The sequence below is a fragment of the Callospermophilus lateralis genome, chromosome 1 (genome assembly GCF_048772815.1).
Source record: "Callospermophilus lateralis isolate mCalLat2 chromosome 1, mCalLat2.hap1, whole genome shotgun sequence".
In the NCBI taxonomy this organism is placed as follows: Eukaryota; Metazoa; Chordata; class Mammalia; order Rodentia; family Sciuridae; genus Callospermophilus; species Callospermophilus lateralis.
In genome coordinates, this window is record NC_135305.1 from 137,730,513 (window position 1) to 137,755,547 (window position 25,035).

General features: G+C 41.7%; 1 protein-coding gene across 2 annotated transcripts in view; it reads left to right on the forward strand.

Moving 5' to 3' along the window:
- Gnb1l (G protein subunit beta 1 like) overlaps positions 1 to 10,415 on the forward strand; it is a 70,271-nt gene extending 59,856 nt beyond the window's left edge. For both annotated transcript variants that reach the window (XM_076858825.1, XM_076858736.1), the window contains one exon: positions 8,738 to 10,415. In XM_076858825.1, the coding sequence (XP_076714940.1) occupies positions 8,738 to 8,989 (252 nt within the window). In that variant the 3' untranslated portion in view covers positions 8,990 to 10,415. The remainder of the gene's footprint in view (positions 1 to 8,737) is intronic.
- The last annotated feature ends 14,620 nt before the right edge of the window (positions 10,416 to 25,035 follow it).

Below are 25,035 nucleotides of genomic sequence, written 5' to 3' on the forward strand. Positions count from 1 at the left end.
TTGTTTTCTGGCTGCTGAGCTGATTAGAGGGTTTTTACGGTTTCAAATGTTTTATTTGATTCTCCCCCCAACTCCAGTTATCTTTTAGTTTTCAAATTCTAACTTAATTACATTGTGGTCAGAGAACAAGGTCTGAATGATATCAGTTCTTTGAAATTCGGAGGGCCTGTCCAGTTTGCATAAGTATTCCATATGTGCTTAAAAAGAAAGTTCCTTGTGCTATTAGACACACAGCTGCACATATAAACACTGGATCAGGCACAGAGGCCTGGCTGTGGGCAAGGTCGAGGGACCCTGAAGGTGGACTTCATGCTGTGCCCATCTTGTTACTTTTCCCTGAGTTCCTGTCCATTTTTGTTCTGTGCATTTGGAAGCTACCTTAGGAACGCGCAAGTTTAAAATGATAATCTTCCTGGTTAATTGGTCCTGTTTTTAGTCACCCTCATTATTTCCAGAAAGGACTTTTGCCCAAAAGCCTATTTGTATGTACTAATTAGTATGGCTCAGGCTGAGTTTCTTTTGGTTACCACTTCCTTTTATCAATTTTGGAGTTTTTGATCCTTTTCCCTTCATTCTTCCTGGCCCTTCAGATACAGATGTGTCTTACTGAGCTGAGTGACTGCCTTTTGAACTATGAAGTTGCCCAGGACATTCTTCCATTTCAGACCCTCCTCCCATAAGCCAAGAAAGCCATCCTTTGTTGGGGCTTGTTGGTAGCCAGGGCTGGTGGCCTCTGGATTTGTGCACTTGGGTATGGATGGTGCCCAGAGATAATGCTCTGGAAAGTTGGCCATTGGGCCCATATTTCAGCATTCTGCTTCTGCTAGGCTGTTGAAAAGTCATCTCCCAGCCCAGTAACCTTCCACTATCGGCCTGTCCCACAGATTTTGACATATTGTATCTTTGTTTTAATCTAGTTCCAAGTATTTTCTCTTTTTCCCTTGAGATTTCTTCTTTGATCCATAGGTTCCTTAGAAGTATATTAGTTAATTTCCAAATATTTGTTGATTTTATAGATATTTTTAATCTAGTTTAATTCTGTTGTCAGTGAATGTATCCTGTACAATTTCAATGTTTAGAAATTTATGGAAGCTGTTTTTTGGTCCAGCATATGGTGTGTCTTGGGGAGTAGACCACATGTTTTTAGAAAGGACGAGTGTTCTGCAGTTGTTGGGTGGAGTCTTCTGTCAGCATGGGTTAGGTCACTCCAGGCAGTCTGTAGTTCAAGTCTTCAGCATCCTTACCGATTTTTTTTTTTTTTTTTTTGGTCTATTTTTCTACCAATTCCTGAAGGAGAGGTCTTAAAATCTCTGATTGTGATTGCGAACATGCCTTTTTCTCCCTTCAGTTCTGTTAGTTTTGCTTCATGATCATTAAAGCTTTTGTTAGGGATATAAGCATTTCAGATTATTACTTCTTCCCTTGACCCTTTGTTCATTATGAAATGTCCTTTTGTGTGTATGCATGTTGCTGAGGATTGAACCCAGGCCTTCATATATGCTAGTTTATTCTGAGCTATATCACCAGGCCTAAAATGTCCTCCTTTATTGCTTATGATATTCTATGTCTTAAAGTCACCTTAATATCAGTTTTCTTAGGTTTTTTCCTTGCAACTTTTTCCATGCTTCTATTTTCAACCTATTTTGATCTCTTCATATTTTATTTATTTGTTTTGGTACTGGGGATTGAACCAAGGGGTGCTTTATCACTACATCTCCAGCCCTTTTTATTTTTTAATTTGAAATAGTCTCCCTAAGTTTCTGAGGCTGGCCTTAAACTTGCAATCCTTGTGCCTCAGTCACTGAGATTACAGGCATGCATCATCATGCCCAACTTGATCTCTTCTTTTTTGGGGGTAGGGTGGGGTACTGGGGATTGAACTCAGGGGCACTCAACCACTGAGCCCCTCCCCATCCCTATTTTGAGGGTTAAAATTAAAGACAGTCTCACTGAGTTGCTTAGTTCTTCACTTTTGCTGAAGCTGGCTTTGAACTCATGAAACTCCTATCTCAGCCTCCCAAGCCAGTGGGCTTACAGGCCTGCGCCACCACACCCAACTGATCTCTTCATATTTAAAAAAAATATATCTTTTGTAGACAGCATGTACTTGTTAATTCTTGCATTTTGATTTTTTCTGACAATCTATGCCTTCTAATAGGAGCATTCAATGTATTTGCATTTAATGTAGCTATTGAAACATCTGGAAGTAAGTCCATCTTTGATATTTGTTTTCTACTTCTTACTTCTGTTTTTGACCCTTCTTGTGTGCTTTTCCTGCCTCTTTTAATGTTAATCAAATAGAGTTGTGCATCATGGGCTACATTCTGAGAAATACATTGTTGAACATTTTCATCATTGTTTGAACATTGTAGGGTATGCTTTGACAAACCTAGATGGTACAGCCTACCTGTACCTGTATAACCTAGTCTCCATGGCATGTGTCTTCATAATATGTTGGTCAGTCCATCATTGGCCAAAAGATCATCAGGTGGCATATGACTACATTTTATTTTTAGTGTTTAGCTTCATTTTCTATCTTGGCATCTTAGCTATATCTCTTGTATTTTTTTTCCTGTGTGATTACCCATGAGTTAAAAATATTCATCCTTATCAAAGTCTGTGTAGACAGTGTTGTCCACATCTCACCTCACAAATGTAATAATCATATATTAGTACCATTCCATATATCCACTCCCCAGTCCTTACTGCTGCTATTGCTATATATTTGACGGCTGCACATATCAGAAACTCCACTTCACAATATTAGTTTTAAGTCATCTGTAGTTTAAGAAAACAAGAAATTTTAAAATATATATATATTTTTTTAAATATTTTATTTACATTTTAGTTTTTGGCAGACACAACATCTTTGTTTGTATGTGGTGCTGAGGATCGAACCCGGGCCGCACCCATGCCAGGCGAGTGCACTACCGCTTGAGCCACATCCCCAGCCCCTTTAAAATATATTTACTCACTTTTTTTGTAGTGCTCCTCCTATAAAATTAAATTCCTTTAACTGGAAGAATAGCCAAGAAATGTAGTACAGTTCTGCTGGCAAAAAAATTTCCCTAGTTTTTTGTTTGTTATTGCAGTACTGGGTCTGGGTATTGAACTCTGGAGCACCTACCACTGGGCCCTTTTGTTAATTTTTTATTTTATACAAGGTCTTGCTAAACTGCTGAGGCTGGCCTCAAACTTGGTAATCCTCCTGCCTCAGCCTCCTGGGTCACTCAGGCATGTACTACCATGCCCATCTCTGGTTCACTGTTTCTTATAAGAAATGCTGATATCTTCTTGTCATTGCCAAGTATACAATGTGTCTGATTTCTTGGCTGTGCCCAAGATTTTCTTTTTTATCATTGATTTTCAGTAATTTGACTTATCATTTACTTTTATGTAGGTTTTTTTTCTTATCCTGATACTATTTTGCTGAGCTTTTGACCTATAAATTGATGTTTTTCTCTAAAACTGGTAAATTACTGGCCATTATTTCTTTAAATATTTTTTCTCCACCCTTTCCTTTTTTTTCAACTTCCTGGGACTTCAATAAATTAGACAGTTCGACATTGTCTCATTGGTCCCCGAGGTCTGTTCATTTTCTTTTATCTTTTCTCTTCTTCAGATTGGATAATGTCTATTGATCTGCTGTGTAGTTCACTAACTTTATAGAAAATAATTTCCAAATAATTCCCAATCTGCTGATTGTTCTATAAATATTTTATTTGAGTTATTGAGATGTTAAATTCTTTATTTCTCTTTTTTAATATAATTTCTATTCTTCTACTAATAGTTCCTATCTGCTAACTCACCCAGATAATTTTTGTAATTATTTGAATGCAATTTCCTTAACTAAAAAAAAAAAATTTAAATAGCTTCTTTCTGTCTTTATTATGTTCACTATCTGTACCATTTGGGGATCAGTTTCTGTTAACTGGTTGGTTCTCCCTAGCCAGCTTGACTGTGGGTCTTATTTCATATTTCTTTGCATGTCTAGTAATTTTTTGTTTGTGTGCCTGATATAAATAATACATTATAGAGACTCCAAAGTCTGTTTTTTGCTCTCAAGAATATTTGCCTTTTTTTCTAGTAGGCTCTTCAGTTATTGTTGCTCACCTTGAACTTGTGTATGCTTGGTTTTGTGCTTTATTAGGGCAGGTTTATGGAAAAGATATTCCCAAGTTCCTTTAGTGTGATAGAACTCAACTCCCAAACCTACCTCTCCTTCAGACAGGGCTTTGTTTCTAGCATTGTTACAGTATGTCTAGGTGGGATCCTTATTCCTGAAGTGAGGACATTCTGGCATCTCAGCTGGTCCCAATCCCATTTAATCCTGTAGCCGCCACACTCTGTTAAGTTCCACATAGTATGCATTGAACCATACATAGCCCGGTCCTTGAACAAGGACTCAAGGACTTGTGAGGAACCCCCACAGTCCACGGCACCCTCAAAACACCCAGCTCCCATTTTGCTACCTCATTCCCTCAGATTTCAGCCCTCTAGCTTTCCCAAATTCTGATCTCTGCCACCCACCTTAACATGACTGCTGTGTTCTACCTGGAATTTGTGGTCAGAACATTGTCCTTTGGCAAAGAACACTGAGGCTTGCTCATCAGCTGACCTCCTCTGCCTGTTGTCTGTCTGTAAACAGTTACCATGTGTGTTTTGTTCACTTTCATGGTTGTTTACAGTGAGATGACTAGTCTGTTACTGTATCATAACCACTTTTCTATGTCCTTGCTTTATGAAGGATAAGCCTATTTATTTGCCAGTCATAGTTCTTCATTGTGAATCGTACTTTTTATCATTGTTTAAGTGTCATAGATGATCTTAGTGCTTTGGCTCTAAATTTAAATTTTTTCTATTACTAAATGGGCTCCCTATTTTTCTTGTTTTCATTTTCCCTGTATATCTGCCAGTCACTCCTTTGGAGTCTCATACATAGCAGAGATCTGCATTTACCTTTGGAATCTGACCATAAAACTGTTGAGTATATTTGAATTTTTATTATCTTATGTAAATATATATAGCAAATACTAGGAAAATAAGGTGGTTCATGTCAGGTGGAAAAGAAGGAAATAATGCTGATTTTTTTTCATTATTTATGGTGGAATGTCAGATAATCTCTCAAGTGGGAGGTTGACTATTATGTCTTTGACTGCATATGACAAACAATGAGCAAATCAAGTGAACTTAACCCACATCCTCTCATTACCCCCTTCCATATTTCTGTTTATTACATAACCAGTTCTATAACCATAATCCCCATGTTTTAGACTTAATCCTGCAGGTAAGCAGACTTAGCACTGTCTGCCAGACCATTTGCTGTAGTCCTCCAGTTATCTTTTATAAGAGTGAAGTTAATCTTCTTGTTCTTCCAGAAGAGCTTATGGGAGCAATATTCTTTTGAGTTCTTACATGTTCAAAAATGTGTATCTATTGTTTTTAAGAGTTGAGTGACAGTTTGGCTGGATATAAAATTCTTGGACCACACTTCCTTTCTCCCCCTGTGAGCATCACTCCACTGACTATTGGCACAGATATAGCCATAGAACATTCTGAGGACAGCCTACACTTTATCTTCATAATCTTTTTACCTGACTACCAAAAAGACTTTAGTAGCTATTAGATCTAGTATTTTACTAGAACATATCTTTTCTTTCTTTCTTTTCTTTTTTCTTTTTTTGGTACCAGGGATTGAACCTAGAGGTACTTAACCACTGAGCCACATCCCCAGCCCTTCTTTATATTTTATTTAGAAACAAGGTCTCGCTGAGTGGCTTAGTGCCTTTCTAAGTTGCTGAGACTAGCTTTGAACTTGTGATCCTCCTGCTTCAGCCTCCTGAGCCACTGGAATTAAGACGTGTGCCACCACACCTGGCTAGAGCATATCTTAATGTTGATTGCTATATAATCTTTCTTTGGACTTAAATTGTAATACTTCAATTTCATGAAATTAATATTGCTTTTCTAAATCAGTGAGTCCCAATGTCCCATCTCTCATTACCCTCCTGTATTCTCTCCTATTCATTTGAACTTTTTATTTTCCTAGTTTTTCTCACTTTTTATCCTTCCTGCCCTCCATGTTCTTCCTGTCTTTTTTCAGGGTCTACTCCTGTTTCTGCTTCCCTTTCATTTCTTTTGTGTTTTTTCTTCCATTTATTTTTTGATCTCTGCCATTTCTAAGCTCCTCTGTATTTTGCTTGTTTTTTAGAAGTAATTTGTAGAGGTAATTTAATTCATGAAGTTTTATTTTGTTAATTTATGGCTAAATTGCTTTGTGACCCTTTCCATAGCCTTTGATAAATCCTGTCATTTGTTTTTCCTGTTTCTCTCCTCTTTTTTCTTTGTGCTATCTTTGTAGAAATGGTGATTTCCAACTGAAGATAATATGGCCCTATTAGGAGGCTCTTAAGAAAAAAAAGGCGAAAGGGCTGGGGATGTGGCTCAAGTGGTAGTGTGCGTGAGGCACTGGGTTCGATCCTCAGCACCACATAAAAATAAAATAAAGAAGAAGAAGAAGGGCTGGGGATGTGGCTCAAGCGGTAGCGCACTCACCTGGCATGTGTGCGGCCTGGGTTCGATCCTCAGCACCACATACAAACAAAGATGTTGTGTCCGCGGAAAACTAGAAAATGAATATTAAAGAATTCTCTCTCTCTCTCTCTCTCTCTCTCTCTCTCTCTCTCTCTCAAATAAATAAATAAACTCTTAAAAAAAAGAAGAAGAAGAAGAAGAAGAAGAAGAAAAGGCTAATACAAAGACTTCTTGGTACCCATGGCCAGGCCACACACAGAGAATCAATTAGTGGGAAAAAATCACTATCATTAGGTGTCACAGTGTTGGCAAAGTGCCTTTGTCATTAAGTGTGGGAACAGAGATGCCAGATACCTTGCAATGCATGGTACAGTTCTACATAACCAAGAATGCTGTGTAATAGTTTTTATTTTTTTATTTTTTTTTAAGAGAGAGAGAGAGAATTTATTTATTTATTTAGTTTTTGGCGAACACAACATCTTTGTCTGTGTGTGGTGCTGAGGATCGAACCCGGGCCGCACGCATGCCAGGCGAGCACGCTACCGCTTGAGCCACATCCCCAGCCCTGTGTAATAGTTTTTCATTCGTTACGACCAAATACCTGAAGCAGGCCAACTTTATAAAGACGCTTATTTAAATTAAAGTTCTGGAGGTTCAAAGTCCAAGTTTGGTTGGTTGACCCAAAGGTTTGTCCTCAGCAGGGCCCAGTGGTGGATGGTATCATATCAGGATGGGACCATGTGTAAAGGAATAGATTACATCAGCCGGCAGGAAGCCAGAGAGGCTGGGGTTCCAAAATTCCTTACAAGGACACATCCCCAACTGAGCTAAGGATCTTCCATTAGGCCCCAACTCTTAAAGATTTCATACCATCATCACCACACTGAAGACCAGACTTGCAACACAGAAACCTTTAGTGAGCACATACTTAAATATACTCAAACCACAGCATATTGTGACCATGAAGGCAGCTTTGATTCCTTACTCACTTCTGGAGGTATATGTCAGGGAGGGGTTAAGCAGGAGGCGTCCCATTTGCCTAGCACTGAGCATGGGGGCACTTGGCCTCTAGAGAAGACCAATATTCTGACAACTTCATGCAGGTAGAAAGAACCTATGTAATTCCTTGCTTTGCCCAGTGCCCTCCTGCCCATTTCTCAGATCCAACCAGAGACTAGGTTTCACCCATAGCCCAGTGAGCAGCACTACTGTACAGCTTTTCTTGCCACCTCCGGTGTTGTCTCCTTCATTCTGTGTCTTGCTCTATTTTTTGTTGCTATACTAAAATACCTGAGACTAGATAATTTATAAATAACAGCAGCCACAGTTCTGGAAGTTAGAAAATCCAAGAGTATAGTGCCAGTATTGGGTGAGGGCCTTCTTGCTTCATGATGCCATGGCAGAAGGCATCCCATGGTGAGACAGAGCAAGTATGCTAGCTCAAAATTTTTTTTCTTATAAAAGCACTAATACCATCACAAACGCCCCATCCTCATCTAATCCTATTTACTCCCAAGAGTTCCACCTCCAAATACCATCATCATAAGAATTGAGGATTAATTTTTCCAACACATGAATTTTGGGGGTGGGGAGCATATTGAAACCACAGGACCCTATCTGCACCCTGTTGGTTCCTACTCTTGTCAGCTCTCCAACCCCTTCCATGTTTCAGTATTTGACTTAACTCTTAGTGTTTCTGAAGATAAAATTTGTGTTCCTTATTCCCCTTGTGCTTTGAGGTAGTGGCCAGGAAAAATACTGACTTCATGGGTGCAGTCAAGTTAGAAATGTTGCCTCTTACTTAGGGTACAGTATATTCCCCATTATGAGGGATCCTAGGACAAGTTGTGTTGAGCTGTCTGCTGGGGCTGGAAATTCCCTGTCTACTGACCCAAGGGCTCCTTGCTGATGAGCGTGGGAGTCAGAGCAGGTCCAGAGAAGAAGCAACTCTGCAGGGTTTCAGGCTAACCTGAGGGATATCTGAAGTCTCCCATCATGGCCAAGGGTTTGGCAGACAGCAAAGAATTTGTGAGAAAGAAGACAAGGAGGAGGAGCTCAGCCACAGGAAGCACTTAGCTGTCAGGGAACCCATGGCTATCTCCTGGTTCCAGTTATGGAATAGGACAGCAGGATATTCATGGTCAGGTCTAACACAGGCTTAGGAACAGCTTAACGTTTCTCCGCACCACCCTCTCTGTTACAGGTGTGCCACACTCATGAACTCACCAATCCTGGGATTGCTGATGTCATGATCCGGCCAGATCAAAAGATCCTGGCTACTGCAGGTTGGGACCATCGCATCCGCTTATTTCACTGGAGAACAATGAAACCACTGGCTGTGTTGGCCTTCCACAGTGCTTCTGTCCACTGTGTGGCCTTTGCTGCTGATGGCTTGTTGGCTGCGGGATCCAAGGACCAGCGCATCAGCATTTGGTCACTGTACCAACGCACATGACCTGGGCACTCCCTTCTTGAAATACTCAAAAGACCGAAGGTGGGCCTCTCACTCCAGCCTTGACCCAGTCATGTGAAAACTGATGCTCAAAGGCCTTTGAGGATCATCAGCTATGGTCCAAAGAGCATGGAGTTCTCACTGTCTTTATGAGGCTTGCTATTTCTTTCATGAACCACATTGTCCATATGACAATATCTCTGTTGACCTCCCAAATACCTGGCACCTGTGGCCTCATGATAGGCATGGTTCTTGCTGATGCCAAATGGCAAATAGCTCTGTCCAACAGCTTTGTCCTCCCTGAAACAAAGCCATGAACACAGTGCCTAATGGCCCATTCTTGTCATCCTCATCTTCTGTGGGTACTCTAGAAAGAATGGCCCTGGAAGGATGAGGTGACAGCAGGAGAGGGGGTCAGGCCTCACAAAATGGTCACCCTCCTGTAGCCTTACCTGCACTACTCCCAGGCCTCCAAAAGCCCCTGAGGCAGCATCTGCCCTGCCTCATTTTTGACCCTGAGGTCCCTGGGTATACAGTACCAACATTCTTGAGAACCTCTGGTCCAGGCACTAAGCCCCATGGGTGGGGCCTCTACCACCCCACCCTACCCCCATTTATGTCCCCATTGTCTTTGGCATTATCACAGTAATCACAGAAATAGAATAGAGCTGGGGCTGAGGATATACCTCAGTGATAGAATCCTAAGTTCACTCCCCAGTTGTGGGGGGGAGGGGGGACTAGGGCCAACAGCCATGAGGCATGTGTTCCAGACAAAGGACAAGAATGCTGTGAGTCAATGGGAAATCTGCTAAATGCAGAAATGTTCTCTTACAAAATGTCTAAGGAGAGCTGCTGCTCATGGACTGCCAATATCTCACCTGGAGACAAAAGATGGTAAAAAGGTGGTATTGGCGGAGACACATACCTGGCATCTGGTCCCTGGCTCTTGCTTTTTTTTTTTTTTTTTTTTTGTCTCATGCATGCTAGGCAAGTACCCTACCATGGAGCCACACCCCCACATGCCCTGCTTAAGGGCACAAGCAGGGTAAAATAGGCTGCTGACTAGGAGCCTGGGCCAGAACTATGCAATGTTGAGCAGTTAGCTGATCATGTCTTATGGCTGAAACTATAGATAGATAGATAGATAGACAGACAGAGAGACTGACTGACTTTATTTTATTTATTTATCTTTAGTGGTGCTGAGGATCGAACCCAGGGCCTCACATATGATGGGCAAGTGCCCTACCACTGAGCTACAGCCCTAGCCCTTGTGGCTAAATCTTTTTTTTTTTACATTTCATATATTTTTATTTTTATGTTTTTAGAAAATCATTTCATGACAGAAAATTGCTATAATCAACAAATATTTGAAGTAAAAAAAATTATGTATACAAACCATAGTGTTTGACAATAAAAGATTCTAATTTCATATGTTGGCATAATCATTTTCAATGTTTCCTAAAATTACAACATTTTGTCATCAAGTGGCCTTGTGGCTAAATCTTGATGTGCAGGGACAAAGTTAGCGAACAGGCCCTCAACCTTGTATGCTTCATATGGTCCTGTTCTTGCATACCAGCCATGAACTTTGTATGGCTGGATAAGGCAGGCTGTGTTCCACCCTTCAAGCAGATTCATGTCCTCCAAAGCACTATAGCTGGTGGTGTGGAAAGCTGGTGGCCCAGGATTTCTGCTTGCTCAGCTGAGCTGCCTGGAATAGCAGTGAAACCAACTCTGTGAGAGCACTGGAGTCCAAGAGTCTTGACTGATGTTTGTCCAGTTTATGTCCTACCTGATGACCATTGCTCTGGCACTGGGAACCTAATTTTGGGTCCCTCCCTTCCCCTTGCCCTAGCATCCCCAGAGGAAACCCAGCCCAAGATAGCCCCTGGTACTTTTTTTTTTTTAATATTTGTTTTCAGTTGTAGGTAGACACAATAACCTTTATTTTATTTTTATGTGGTGCTGAGAATCGAACCCAGTGCCTCACGCATTCTAGGCAAGCGCTCTAAAACTGAGCCACAACCACAGCCCCAGCCCCTGGTACTTCTGATGTAAGGTTCAAATTCAGTATTCACCATGATAGGAAACAAGTTCAGGCTGAGGATGTAGCTCAATGGTAGACCGCTTGCCTAGGTTTGATTCCCCGCACGCGCACGCGCGCGCGCACACACACACACGCACACACACACACACCCTGAATTATTACTTTCAGATCCTCCTGGGCAAGGAAAGTGCAATGAGTCAAGAGGACAGTCCTTCATCCCCAGATCATACAAAACAGGAATGGAGAGTCAGGCAAAAAGAGCACAACTAGTAGTATATATAGGGCAAGAGTACGTGAGTTGCTTTAAGTTTATAGGCAAGTATTTGACTGATCTGTTTAAAGGAAACAGCCTGAAAAGTGGAAGCCCAGTCTGCTAGGCAGGAGAGATGCCTTCAGGTTCTTATCTCTGGTCATGGACTTGAGCCATGTGTGTAATGTTCTGGTGCCCAGATATCCTCCTGTCCAATGCCACAGAGTGGATTTTCTCCAGTTACCAATTTATCACAATAAAAATAGCCTATTTTCCTTAGAGGTGCTGCTATTCCCTGTATCAGTCAGTAAGGCCTTCCTGAGAAGTCAAGAGGCTAGTGGTAGTCATCCATCTCATATAGATAGACTACACAACAGGACTTGGGCAGGCCACCTATTTCTTTTCCCCATCATACCTGGAGGTGGCAGTCAGTACACATCTGCTGACAGGTGTGAGCCCTTCTGCTCTCTGAGGACTACGTACCCATGTGCCCACAAAAGTGGTGCTCCGGGAAAACATTCCTAGGGCCCAGCAACTTTTCTGAATACTCTGCATACATGGTCTGCAGGATCCAGGTAGCTTTGCAAATATAGCTCCATGATTTTCTTTCCATATTGAAATGCCTTTTCTGACTATTTCAGCTGCTAACCAAGCAACCTTCTTTAGGACTTGAACTTAAGTGCTTATTTCCTTCATATCATTTTAATATTGCACCAACCATAATGGCTAAACCATGAGGATTCAAAACTGTGGATCAGCATTATCTTCTAAGCAAACAGAAAAGAAAATGTGATTCACAGGTGACACCTGGAGTTCCATGCAGTGTCCCTGGGATGAGCCTGGGGATGGTGGCTCCTGAAGGCAGTATGTTGGACCCCAGCCTCACTCATGCAGCAAGACATTTCCCAGTGCATCCAGCCTGTCAACTGAGAGAGGCACAAATTTCATTTATCTGCCTCTCCAAATGTTCTTCCATAACATTCTTTGATATAGTGGGGAGGCCACTCACAACCAAAGAAAACTGGTGTTTAGAAGTAGCAATAGACATTTCTTGTGTTCTGTGCTGAGTCTGATTGGTGTATTCTACCTTTTTTTTTTTTTTTTGTACCTGGGATTGAATTCAGGGGCACTTGACCACTGAGCCATATCCCCAACCCTATTTTGTATTTTATTTAGTGCCAGGTCTCACTGAGTTGCTTAGCATTCACTTGCCATTGCTGAGGCTGGCTTTGAACTCACAATCATCCTGCCTCGGCCTCCCAAGCTGCTGGGATTACAGGTGTGCTCCATAATGTTCTTATTGGAAGAGTTTCTGTGGGTCAGGAACACAGTGGTGTGGTCATCCTCTCCTCAGGGCCTCACAAGGCTGCAGTCAGGGTGACAGCAGCCTGGGCTCCTCTCCTATTCAAACCCAGATCCTGTGGCTGTAGGATAGAGCTCACAGCTCCGTGGTGTTGACCCAGAACCCTAGGCCCCTCTCATCAGTACACTGTGAATAGTAGTGTATCTTCACAGTAAGCAGGAGTGGTCTTGGGATAGTCTGTTCAGTGACTTGGGTGCCCCAGGTGGGGTTCAGATAGGCTGCAGAGCTGATGAGCTCTAAGAGAGATCCAACATCCCCAGCTCCCACCTCTGGTATAGGGTAGGGCACCTCATAGGAACAGAAGAAGGTGTGCAGCTCCAGACAGGGGCACCAAGGACTTGATGTCTACCTGGTAAGGTTCTACCTCTAGAGGAATCTGCTACCAGTGCCAAGGGCCTCCTACCTTAATATTCAATGCTACCATGTGCCACTCATTCAGCCCCATGGATGCAGTCATTATCCACCCAGCAGGTGGGCAACACTTATCCAGTATTATGCTGTCCCTCTCTGACAAATGGCCCTGGGAATGCTTTCTTCTACCCACCCCCAAGTGTCCCAGACAGGATCCTAATCATGAACTCTGGGAATAGGTACTCCAGACCCTGCATTTTGCCACAGGTGACCTTACAGATGGCCTGGGCTCAACACCTGGATGCTAAGGAGTAAGTTGACACCATGAAATTATCCAAGGAAGGACTCCCAAAGCAATGTGTCCAGGGAAGCCACCACCACAGCCTAGGACTTGCTATGCTGGCGTGAGGTGCGTGTCTCCACACTCCTCAGGCAGTGATGTTCGCTCAGGTGTTTCCCATCTGTGTCTGCCAAGAAGCTGCAGAATTCCCTCTGCACAAAAGGACTGTTTGCACAAAGAGAAAATATCCCTTCAGGGGGTTCTTTAGAAATGCTTGATTCTCAACTAGCTATAACTTCATGTGGAAACCTAGCATGGCAGAAAACAAGCTTGCACTGATGACAACATTAAAGCTGAACTTGCTGTGCACTTGTGCCCTGTGCAGGCAAACTATCCAGCCAAGCCATGAGCCCCACCAGCTCCACAGCTCTGGGAAGAAGCGGCTGCTCCAGGCTCTACCTGGACTCACCTCTTCATACCAGGTTTTCCAGAATGCCCTTCCTGTGAGTGGTTTCCACATCTACCTTAGGAATGAAGGTCCTCTTGGGAAACTCAGCAGGTGAGGCCCTTCTGAGATTTCCCTCTCACTGTTAGCTTACCAGGGTCTGTGAGCTGCAGCTCAGTCCCCATCCCCAGTGCTGGTTCTTAGTGGGCCCCTGTGAAGGAGCCAGGCAGCAGGGAAGCAACTGCTTCCCTGCAAGAGGCACAGATGAGAAGGGCCAGTTACCTGCTGCTGAGCAGGGCAGATTGTCCACCAGGCTGAGACTGGCTAGCTCTACAATAAAGATTCTAAGGTTCTGCAACAAAGAGCAAATAAGGAATAAAACTGTGGACCAAGAAGAAGTAGGACATGGCCATGGGTGTGCCAAAAAACAAATAAATGAGTGGCAGTTCCTCATGGCCTTTAAATGGGCTGTTTTCACATTCCATCCCTGCTGGCCAGGGGAGGGGGGAACACTAAGATCAACAGTGCATCCATCCACTGCTGCCTGCTCTATACATGTCAGTAAAGTACACCCTGTGTGCTGTCCACAGCTGTCCTTGCATTTCAGCATCAGAGATCATGGGGCCTTCAGAGCCACAAACATTTATCACCTGACCCTTCACAGAGACATGTGTTGGCCCCTATCTTAAAAGATAGCTGCTGGCCTAGGGATGTATCTCAGGGGTAGAGCACATACCTAGTATGTATAAAGCCCTGAGTTTGATCCTGGCTACCACGAGGGAGGGGGGAGATTCCATGTGATGGGTAAACATGGGGGAACTTGGTTGCTGCCACAAATATGTCAGAGCAGCACTGGAGCTCCAAGGGCCTCCTCCTTCATGAGGCCAAGATGGCTAGCACATCAAGCCATGACTTCACTGTAGACTGTGAAGACAGATGAAACTGACAGGCCAGGAATTCTCACTGTCACTCAAACAGAAAAAAATGGTATAGAAGAAAGACACTGGGATATTTACATAGGACAAGTATGACTGAGAGATGCTTATATTGTATTTTATAGATGCATAATATTGAGAAATTGGGTCATTTGGTTTCATTCTGTTGTAGTTATCTGTGACTACATTAATATGACACCAAAAACTTTGCAATGTAATGCAGCCATTCTGTGCATCTGAAGGCTGTAGTCAGGAATTCAGGAGGGGCTCTAACTATGTGGTTTGTCTCTGTTCCACATGGTGGCAGCCAGAGCTGGCATATCTACTTCCACTAAGGCTTCTGCACTCATGTGCCAGGCACTTAGGTAGGGGCCACCAAAAGGCTGGGCTTTTGGGGGACCATTAACAGGACCTTTGTGTGTCCTCTCAAAGGGGTGGTCTCAGGGGAGTAAAACTCCTTACAAGTGGGCTCTAAGAGCAAAGCCAGCAAGCTGGATAGTGCCCAGAACCTTCTATGACCAGACCTGGAATCCGGAAGGAAAATAGACCTCAAATCTTGGAGGAAGGTCTAAATGTTTTCAGACTTTAAAAACTGAAGCTCAAGCTGGGGTTGTGGCTCAGTGAGTCGTAAAGTGCTTGCCTAGCATGTGTGAGGCACTGGGTTCTATCCTCAGCACCAAATAAAAACAAGGTATTGGGACTGGGGTTGTGGCTCAATGGTAGAGTGCTTGCCAAGCATGCATGAGGCCCCAGCACCACATAAAAATAAATAAAATAAAGGTATTGTGTCTATCTACAACTAAAAATATTTTTAAAAGATACACTTTAAAAAATAACACATTGTGTCCATCTATGACTAAAAACACCAAATTAAAAAAAAACAAAAACAAAACAAACAAACAAAAAAAAAAAACTAAGGCTCATCCTTGGTTCTCTTTATGTAACCAGAAAAAGTGAGCACTGAGACTCCAGAAACGGGGGAATGAGCTAGGATCTATATGAATGATTTTACACACCATCAGAAGATGGGAGGGTCCAGCTGTATGCCCACTCCAGGCTTGCGTGGCCATACATACACAGGCAGTAATCACTGTGGCCATCACTCAGCTCTGCTTAGATGTGTTTAAATGAAAGGAGCTGGGAGTGGTGGTGTGCACACCTGTAATCCCAGCACCTAGGGGAACTGAGGCAGGAGGATTATAAATTCAAAGTTAGCTTCAGCAAAAGCAAGGTGCTAAGTAACTCAGTGAGACCCTGTCTCTAAATACAATGTAAAATAGGACTTGGGATGTGGCTCAGAGATTGAGTGCCCCTGCGTTCAATCAAATAACAAACAAAAAAAAAGCCAGCCTCAGCAACTTAGCAAGTCCTCAGCAACTTAGTGAAACCCTGTCTCAAAATTTATAAAAATAAAAAGGGCTGGGGATGTTGCTCAGTGGTTAAGCACCCTTGGATTCAATCCCCAGTACCAAAAAAAAAAAAAAAAAGAAGAAAGGAAGGTTTATCATCCTAACATATCAGGGCAGTATTTCCATATGAATTGAGATATCTCATGCACATGAACCCAAAGAATTGCACATCTCAGGAAGAGATGCCAAAGTGTCAGAAACTGAAAGTAAATATGAAAAATGAGCTATAGTAATGAGTTCCTCAACATAAGCCCAGCACGGTGGTACATGCTTGTAATCCCAGCTACTTGGGAGGCTGAGGTAAGAAGATTGCAAGTTCAAGGGCAGCCCTGGCAATTTAGTGAGCTCTGTCAAAAAATAAAAAGAACTGGGGATGTAGCTTTGTGGGAAAGCACCCCTGTGTTCAATCCCCAGTACCCCCCCCAAAAAAAATAAGTTTCATAACAAGAAATTTTGTTATAAAAAGAGACTCAAGCATCAAAAAGAATAAAGGACTGGGCTGGGGTTGTGGCTTGGAGGTAGAGTGCTTGCCTAGCATGTGTGAGGCCCTGGGTTCAAGTCTCAGCACCACATATAAATAAATAAAGTCCATTAGACAATTAAAAAAAATTTAAAAAGAATAAAGTACTTAGGAGTGAATGTAACAAAGGTGGTGAAAAATTCATACTTTAAAAACTATGAAACAGGGGCTGGGGATGTGGCTCAAGCGGTAGCGCGCTCGCCTGGCATGCGTGCGGCCCGGGTTCGATCCTCAGCACCACATACAAACAAAGATGTTGTATCCGCCGATAACTAAAAAATAAATATTAAAAATTCTCATTCTCTCTCTCTCTCTCTCTCTCTCTCTCTTTCTCTCTCTCTCTCTCACTCTCTCTTTAAAAAAAAAAAACTATAAAACAGGGCTGGGGTTGTGACTCAGTGGTAGAACGCTTGCCTAGCATGTGTGAGGCACTGGGTTCAATTCTCAGCACCACATATAAGCAATTAAATAAATAATAAAAGTTCATCAATAACTAATAAAAATATTTTAAAAATAAAAAACTACAAAACATTGCTGAAAGAATTTAAAGACATAGCCAGTCATGGTGGCACATGCCTGTAATCCCAGTTACTTGGGAGGGTGAGACAGGAGGATTGAAAATTTGAAGATAATCTGTACAACTTGGCAAGACCCTGTATCAAAATAAAAAATTTGTAAAGAGAGCTAGGGGGCACTGGGGATGTGGTTCAAGTGGTGGCGTGCTCGCTTAGCATGCTTGAGGCACTGGGTTCGATTCTCAGCACCACATAAAAATAAAATAAAGATATTATGTCCACCTAAAAACTAAAAAATAAAGTAAAATTAAAAGAGCTAAGGGTGTAGCTCAGTGTTAAAGCAACTCTGGGTTCAATCTCTGGTACCACAAAAAAAAAAAAAGAAGAAGAAGAAAGAAAGAAAATAAAGACATAAACAGAAATATATCCACATTCATGGATTAGAAAACTTAATATTGTTGAAACATCAATACTACCCAAAACAATCTACAGATTCACTGCAATCTTTATTTTAAAAATCCCAATGATCTTTTATAAAAACAGAAAAGTTCACTCTCAAATTCATTTGGAATCTCAAAGGACTCCCCAACATTCAAAAGAATCTTGAAAAAGAACAAATCTGGAAGGCCCATACCTCCTGATTTCAAAATTTATTACAAACCTACAATAATCAGAGTAGTACTAGCATAAGATAGACATATAATCCAATGAAATAAAATACAAAACCCAAAATGAGCCTTCACATATATTGTCAAATGATTTTTTAAAAGGATGGCAAGACTATTCAATGGGAAAAGGACAGTCTTTTCAACAAATGGTGCTGGAACAACTGAAAAACCATATGCAAAAGAGTGAGCCAGATTCTTACATGATATCATATATAAAAATTAACTCAAGGGCTGGGGTTTTGGTAGAGCTCTTGCCTGATGTGTGAGGAACTGGGTTCGATCCTCACCACATAAAAATAAAATAAAAGGTTATTGTGTCCATCTACAACTAAAACAAATTTTTTAAATGCTTTAAAAAAATAAACATCCATCAACAATAAAAAATATGTACAAAAATCTTTTGTTTAATTACCTCAAAATAAATCAAAGACCTAAATGTAAAACTTCATGACAATGGATTCAACGATGATTTTTTGGCTGTAATACCAAAGGTCACAGGCTACAAAACAGACAAATTGTACTTCTTGAAAATTTAAAAAGTATGTGCATCAATAGATACTATCAACAGTAAAAAAAAAAAAAAAAAAAAAAAAAAAAAAAAAAAAAGGAAAGAAAGAAAAGCAATCCATAGAGTTGTAGGAAATAGTTGCAACTCAGGTATCTGATAAGGGATATATGGTGGTGGAGGGGGAGACAATGTGTGTGTGTGTGTGTGTAAGAATTCCTAAAACTCAACAATGAATCAATTAAAATGGGCAAAGGACTTGAATTAGACATGTTTCCAGAGAAGATATAGGAATAACCAAAAAAGCACATCACTAGTCACTAAGAAAATGCAAATTCAAACTACAATAAGATACTACTGTGTTATACCCATTAGGATGGTTACTATCAAAAGAAAAAAAAAAAGCAGAAAATAAGCCAGGTGATGTGGTGTAAGCCTATAATCCCAGCAGCTCAAGAAGCTAAAGAAAGAGGAGTGCAAGTTCTAAGCCAACCTCAGCAATTTTGTAAGTCTGTGTCTCAAGATAAAATTTAAAAGGGGCTGAGGATATAGATAATTCTGTGGTAGAGCACCTCTGGGTTTGATCCCCAGTATACCACACATCCCAAAATAAATAAGGAGAAGGAGGAGGAGGAGGAGGAGAAGAAGGAGAAGGAGAAGGAGAAGAAGGATGATGGTGGGGCTCAAAAAATTAAAAATAGAATGACATAATTCAGCAATGTCACTTCTAGATATATACCCCATATTGTTGCAAGCAGGGTCACAATGAAATATTTTTACATCCATGTTCATAGTATCATTAATCACAATAACCAAGAAGTCACAGCAGCCCAATTTTCCAACTACAAATAAATAAACAAAATGTTGTGTGTCTGAGAACAATAAAATATTATTCAGCCTTAAAAAGGAAGGAAATCATGACATACGCTACAACATGGATAAAATCTGAGGATCTAATGTTCAGTGAAATAACTTATCACCAAGTATGTATGACTCTACTTATAGGAGCTGTCAAATGCATGGAGAGTAGATTGGTGGTTTGCAGGGACTGGGGAGCAGGAACAGGGAATTATTGTTTAATGAGATCACAGTTTTGGTTTTAGAAGATGAAAAGTGTTTTGAAGATGGATGATGATGATGGTTGCACCACATAATGAATGTGTTTAATTTCACTGAACTGTATACTTTGAAATGAATGGAATGGTAAATTTTACATTACATGTATTTTACTTCAAAAGATTTTTGGGGAAAAAGTGCATACTGTCATTCCTCATGGAAAGATAGTATTTGACTAGGCAGATGTTCTTACTCTAGGATTGATCAGAATGCCAACCCCTGGCAGTGTCCTGAGAACACATCTAAGAAATAATAAGAAAAAATAAGGAGAGAACATAAAAACGTAGTGTGGTACTCTTGGAACAAATTTTAGTGAATCATTCTCAAACTGTATGTGTCTTTCAGGATATTTTCAGTTTAAATACATTAATCTTGTAGTTTTCATTTAATATTTATGAGGTTTTTGTTTTGTTTTGTTTTTGTGCTGGGGATTGAGTCCAGGGCCTTAAACATATTAGGTATTATGGTTTAGATAGGAGGTATTGCCCAAAATCCCATGTGGGAGAAAATGCAGGGAATTTCAGAGAAATTAAATGATTGGGCTATGAGAGCCTTAACCCAATCAGTGCATTAATCCATTGATAGGGATTAATGGGTGTGGCTAGAGGAGATGGATCACTGGGGGTGTGCCTTTAGGGTATATATTTAGTCCCTGGTATCTGACTGCTATGTGTTGAGTTGCTTTTCTCTGCCATGCCTTTTCACCATGATGTTCTGCCTCATCTCTGGTCCAGAGCAATAGAATAGTCATCTATGGATTGAGACCTCAAACCATAACCCGTAAATAAACTTCCCTCCTCTATGTTGTTCTTGTCAGGTCTTTTGGTCACAATGACAAAAATGCTGAGTAATATACTAGGCAAGGGGGCTGGGGTTGTGACATTGTGTTAGAGCTTGCCTTGCACACATGAGGCACTGGGTTTGATCCTCAGCACCAAATAAAATAAATAAGGTAGTAAAACAAAGGTATTATGTCCATGTTCAACTAAAAAAAAAAAAAAGAAAAGCAGTAGACAAGGACTCTACCATTGAGCTACACCTCCCTTTCTATTTTATTTTGAGATGTGGTCTTGGCAAGTTGCCCAGGTTGGTCTCAAATTTGCAATCCTCCTGCATCCGCCTCCTGACTAGCTGGGATTATAGGAATATGCCACTGCACCCAGCCACTAGTGATTTTTTTAAAATATTTTTTTAGTTGTTGATGGACCTTTATTTTATTCATTTACTCATATGTGGTGCTGAGAATCAAACCCAGTGCCTCACACATGCTAGGCAAGTGCTCTACCACTGAGCCACAACCCCAGCCCCCACTAGTGGTTTTTTAACAATTTTTCAATCAATGTTTAAGTGGTGGCGGGGAGACAAGTAAAAAAGAAGTATCAGCAGACATTTACTCTATTATATCCATAATATTTTCATTTGAATTCTTGGCTGAATTAGGGTGTGAGTATATAGAGAATTGTTTATTATACAACATAATTTATGAATCTTGAGCATTTATTGAAATGCTTTCTTTTTAGTTTTGAAAATTTCAAATATAAACCAAAATGAAGGGAAAACATGTACCTTCAGCATTAGACAAAGCTCTTGCTGGTAATCATACCTCAACCTCATGTCCTTCTTTTTTTTTTTTTTTAAAGAAAGAGAGAGAGAGAGAGAATTTCTTAATATTTATTTTTTAGTTTTCGGCGGACACAACATCTTTGTTTGTATGTGGTGCTGTGGATCGAACCTGGGCCGCATGCATGCCAGGCGAGCGCGCTATGGCTTGAGCCACATCCCCAGCCCCCTCATGTCCTTCTTATCACTTTTCCCAGTCTCCAGAACATCGAAGGTTCATCACTTAGGAGGCCAGGGAGTCCCAGGTTCACATGGTCACTTTCATCCCTCAGAAGCCTCACTTATCCAGGAGGTATGTTCCTGGGACAGCTCTGAATTTTTACTTTCCCATCCTGAACATGGAGTCATCTCCATCTAATAATAGTAGACAGAAGTTCTCTGTGCAATTTATGTCTCTTTTAGTAGATGAGACAAGATGAATGTCATATGTCTGAACTACATGGAAGGGCCAGGTAAGACTTGATCTACCCAAAGAAGGACTGTCCACAGGAATTTGATGTCCATTCCAGCAGCCAAACCAGGCCCAGCCTCAGCAACAATAATCAATGACCCAAAGGAAATAAGTTGGATTAGGAAATTAAAGTCCCTTACCTACTTTTTTAGAAAAAAAGGAACAGAAACATGCTATTTTCCTGAGCAAGGGCAGGCTGGATCCTTCCTGAGCAACTTTATTCTTTAGTTTAGAATAAAAATTCTGGGTCCAGGATGTAGCTTAGTGGTAGAGCACTTGCCTAGCATGTGTGAGGATCGAAATTTCCAGTGCTGCAAAAGAAATGAAGACAAATCCCAAAGCACACTGTGAAGTTCAGCTAAAGCAGCCAAGAAGGTGGAGGATGGAGATGTCTTAATCCATTTTGTTGTAATTTATTTTAAAAAAAGAGAGAGAGAGGTTTATTTTGGCTCACATTTCTGGAGGCTGGCAAGTCCAAGATTGGGCAGCCACATCTGGTGAGGGCCTTATGCTTCTCAAATCATGGTTAAAAGCAGGAGGACAGGGGCTGGAGTTGTGACTCAGTGGTAGAGTGCTTGCCTAGCATGCATAAGGCACTGGGTTCGATCCTCAGCACCACATAAAAATAAACAAATAAAATAAAGGTATTGTGTCCATCTACAACTAAAAAGATATTTTTTAAAAAGCAGAAGGACCCCCCACACACAAAGAAGAAGAAGAAGAAGAAGAAGAAGAAGAAGAAGAAGAAGAAGAAGAAGAACAACAAGCGGGAATGTAAGCAAATCAACCCACTCCTGAGAAAAAGGCATTAGTCCCTCTTAGTGATCTAATCACCTCTTAAAGTCAATCAAATTTCATCATAAGTTTCAAAGGTAACAAACCATATTCAAACCAAAGCAAAAAAGGAGAAGGAAAAGGAGACACACCAGGATGGGGTCAAACGAGAGGAAGAGAGTTAAGGGCCCAGCAAGTCATTCTTCATATATGAGAGAACTTTCATTCAATAAAATTCACCCATTTTTGGCATAGGGTTTTGTGAATTTTGAGAAGTTTTTGATGAAAGTTCCATTACCTGGTACAATTCTCTCATCCTGCTGTGGTTGGCCCTTCACATGCCTGAAGCCCTTGGCACTGGCTTGTCTTTCGTCTCTGTGGCTTTGCCCTTGTCCCACAGTGTGGTGCCTCCAGGGTCTGGCTTCTTTTACTCAATACAATGCATGGAGACACCTGCAGGTCGCCTGCCTCAGCAGTTCCTTCCTTTTCATTGCCGGGTTGTGTTCCAGGGACCTGTGTTCACCACCCACCTGCTGAGGCACACCTGGGTTGTGTCCCGATTTGGGCAGAGGCTGCCATGGACCTTGAGCACATGTCTCTGCCTCTATGCTCCAAGACTTGCCTGACCAACTTCATCACCTGCTGTGATGCCCCTGAGAAGCAGCTGCCCTCTCCTCCAGTGAACCTCAGGTGTGTGATACCTGATGCCTGAGCTGGGTGGCAGGCTGGGCTCTAGAGAAGACAGAGGTCCCCTTTACCCACCCCTTCCCTGATCTTGATTCTGCTGAGCCCCTTTGTCTCTACACCCCCAGGAAGTCTAGCCATCCTGAGGAAGTTATCTCTCCCTCCCTATGGAACTTATGGAACTTAAGCTTTTCAGAGCATAAGTTGTGTGTCTCGCCATCTGGCATTGTGTGACATGACCATGATTTGACTTTGGTCACCCATGGCTCTACACCTTTGCCTGAGCAAGGGCAGGCTGGATCCTTCCTGAGCAACTAAGTGGCTTTGTTGTCCTCCTCCTAAAGATTCAGTCCATAACTAAACTTTAGAGTACTGCACTATGGAAAAGAGGGGACAGACAGTTTCAGAGCGGAGGCACACGGCCAGGCCACAAGTATCAAGGAGCTCTGTCTGGGAGCTCTGCCATTCTGGGGAAGACACTGGGCTTTGCAGATGATCTCAGAGGTGCCAACATCATGGTTGGTGCTAACTAACCTCCATCCACACCTGCCCCATCTACACCTTCTCCTCTGGAACCAGCAGGACTTGCCAAGGTCAGGGGTACTTGGAGATGTCATCTCCAGGGGATGGCACTAATAGTCCTCTGCCCCCTTTAGGGCTATCAGCCTTCTTAACCCCTTGACACTATCCCATTGCAACCATCCTCCCTTTGACACTGGACTCCCAAGTCCAGGCCTGGTGACTTCATTGGCAAGTCTAGTTCTACGTGGACAGGGGGAGACCTGCAGAGATCACCCCAAAGCACCCTTGATCCAGAAAAAGAAGTAACTCCTATAGGGAGCAGCAGCTATGTGCCAAGTGAGACTTGGGGGGGCTCCTGGGATCAGAATATTTAGTACTGAGCTATTGGCTTGTCCATAGCATGGGTAGCTCTCTGGGAAGGTCCACACAGGCCTCTCCACTGTGGCCCTGTGACTCCTTGCTTAATGACTCTTTGTGAGGGGGCCTCTCTGTATCTCTGGCTCAACCTACCAGATACCAGGAGAAACCCCAACTTAAATGACAACCATAGCTGTCTCTAGGGTTTGCCAAATGCCTCTGGGAGATTTGTCTCCTGTTAAAAAGTACTGGCTAAGGAGTTGGTGATGTAACTCAGGATAGAGCACTTGCCTAGCATATGCAAGGTCCTAGGTTCAGTCTCCATACTGAAAAACAAGCAAACTAAAAAAAAAAAATAACTAACAATAAAAACCTGGGGCTGGGGATGTGGCTCAAGCGGTAGTGCGCTCACCTGGCATGCATGTGGCCTGGGTTCGATCCTCAGCACCACATACAAACAAAGATGTTGTGTGTGCCGAAAACTAAAAAATAAATATTAAAAAATCTCTCTCTCTCTCAAAAAATAAATAAATAAATAAATAATAAAAATAAAAACCTAGTTTAGAGACAGGGAAGGATTGGTCAATTCAAGATGAACCCAAGTGTCAAATTTGACATTTTAATCCTTTTTAAGTGTCACTGAGTAAATTTACACTGTCATGCAGCAGTCACCACCATCAATCTCCAGAATTTGTTGTCTTGCAAAACCGAAACTTTGCAAGATAACCATTAAGCAGTTCCATTCTTCCCTTTCCCTAGCCCCTGGCACACACCATTCTACTTGCTGTCTCTACAGACTCACCTACTCTAGGTGCCTCATATATGTGAAGTTATATAGTATTTGTCCTTTTATAACTAGATTATTTCACTGAGTATAATGTCAAGTTCATCTGTGTTGTAGCATTTGTCAGCATTTTCTTCCTTTTTAAGATTTGTAAGAGTCCATTGTGTCACTAGACCCCAGTTTGCTTATTTTGCTTTTTCATCTGTTGATGAACACTTGAGTTGCTCTATCTGTTTGTTATCGTGAATAATGCTGCTATGAACATGGGTGTGTGCACTTCTATTTAAGTCCCTGCTTTCAATTGTTCGGGGTATACACCCAGCAGTGGCCTTGCTGGATCATATGATAATTCTATTTTTAATTTTTTGAGGGACCACAGTGGCTACACTGTTTTACATTCCCAACAATAGTGCATAAGAATTTCAGTATCTCCACATCCTTTATATTGGAAAA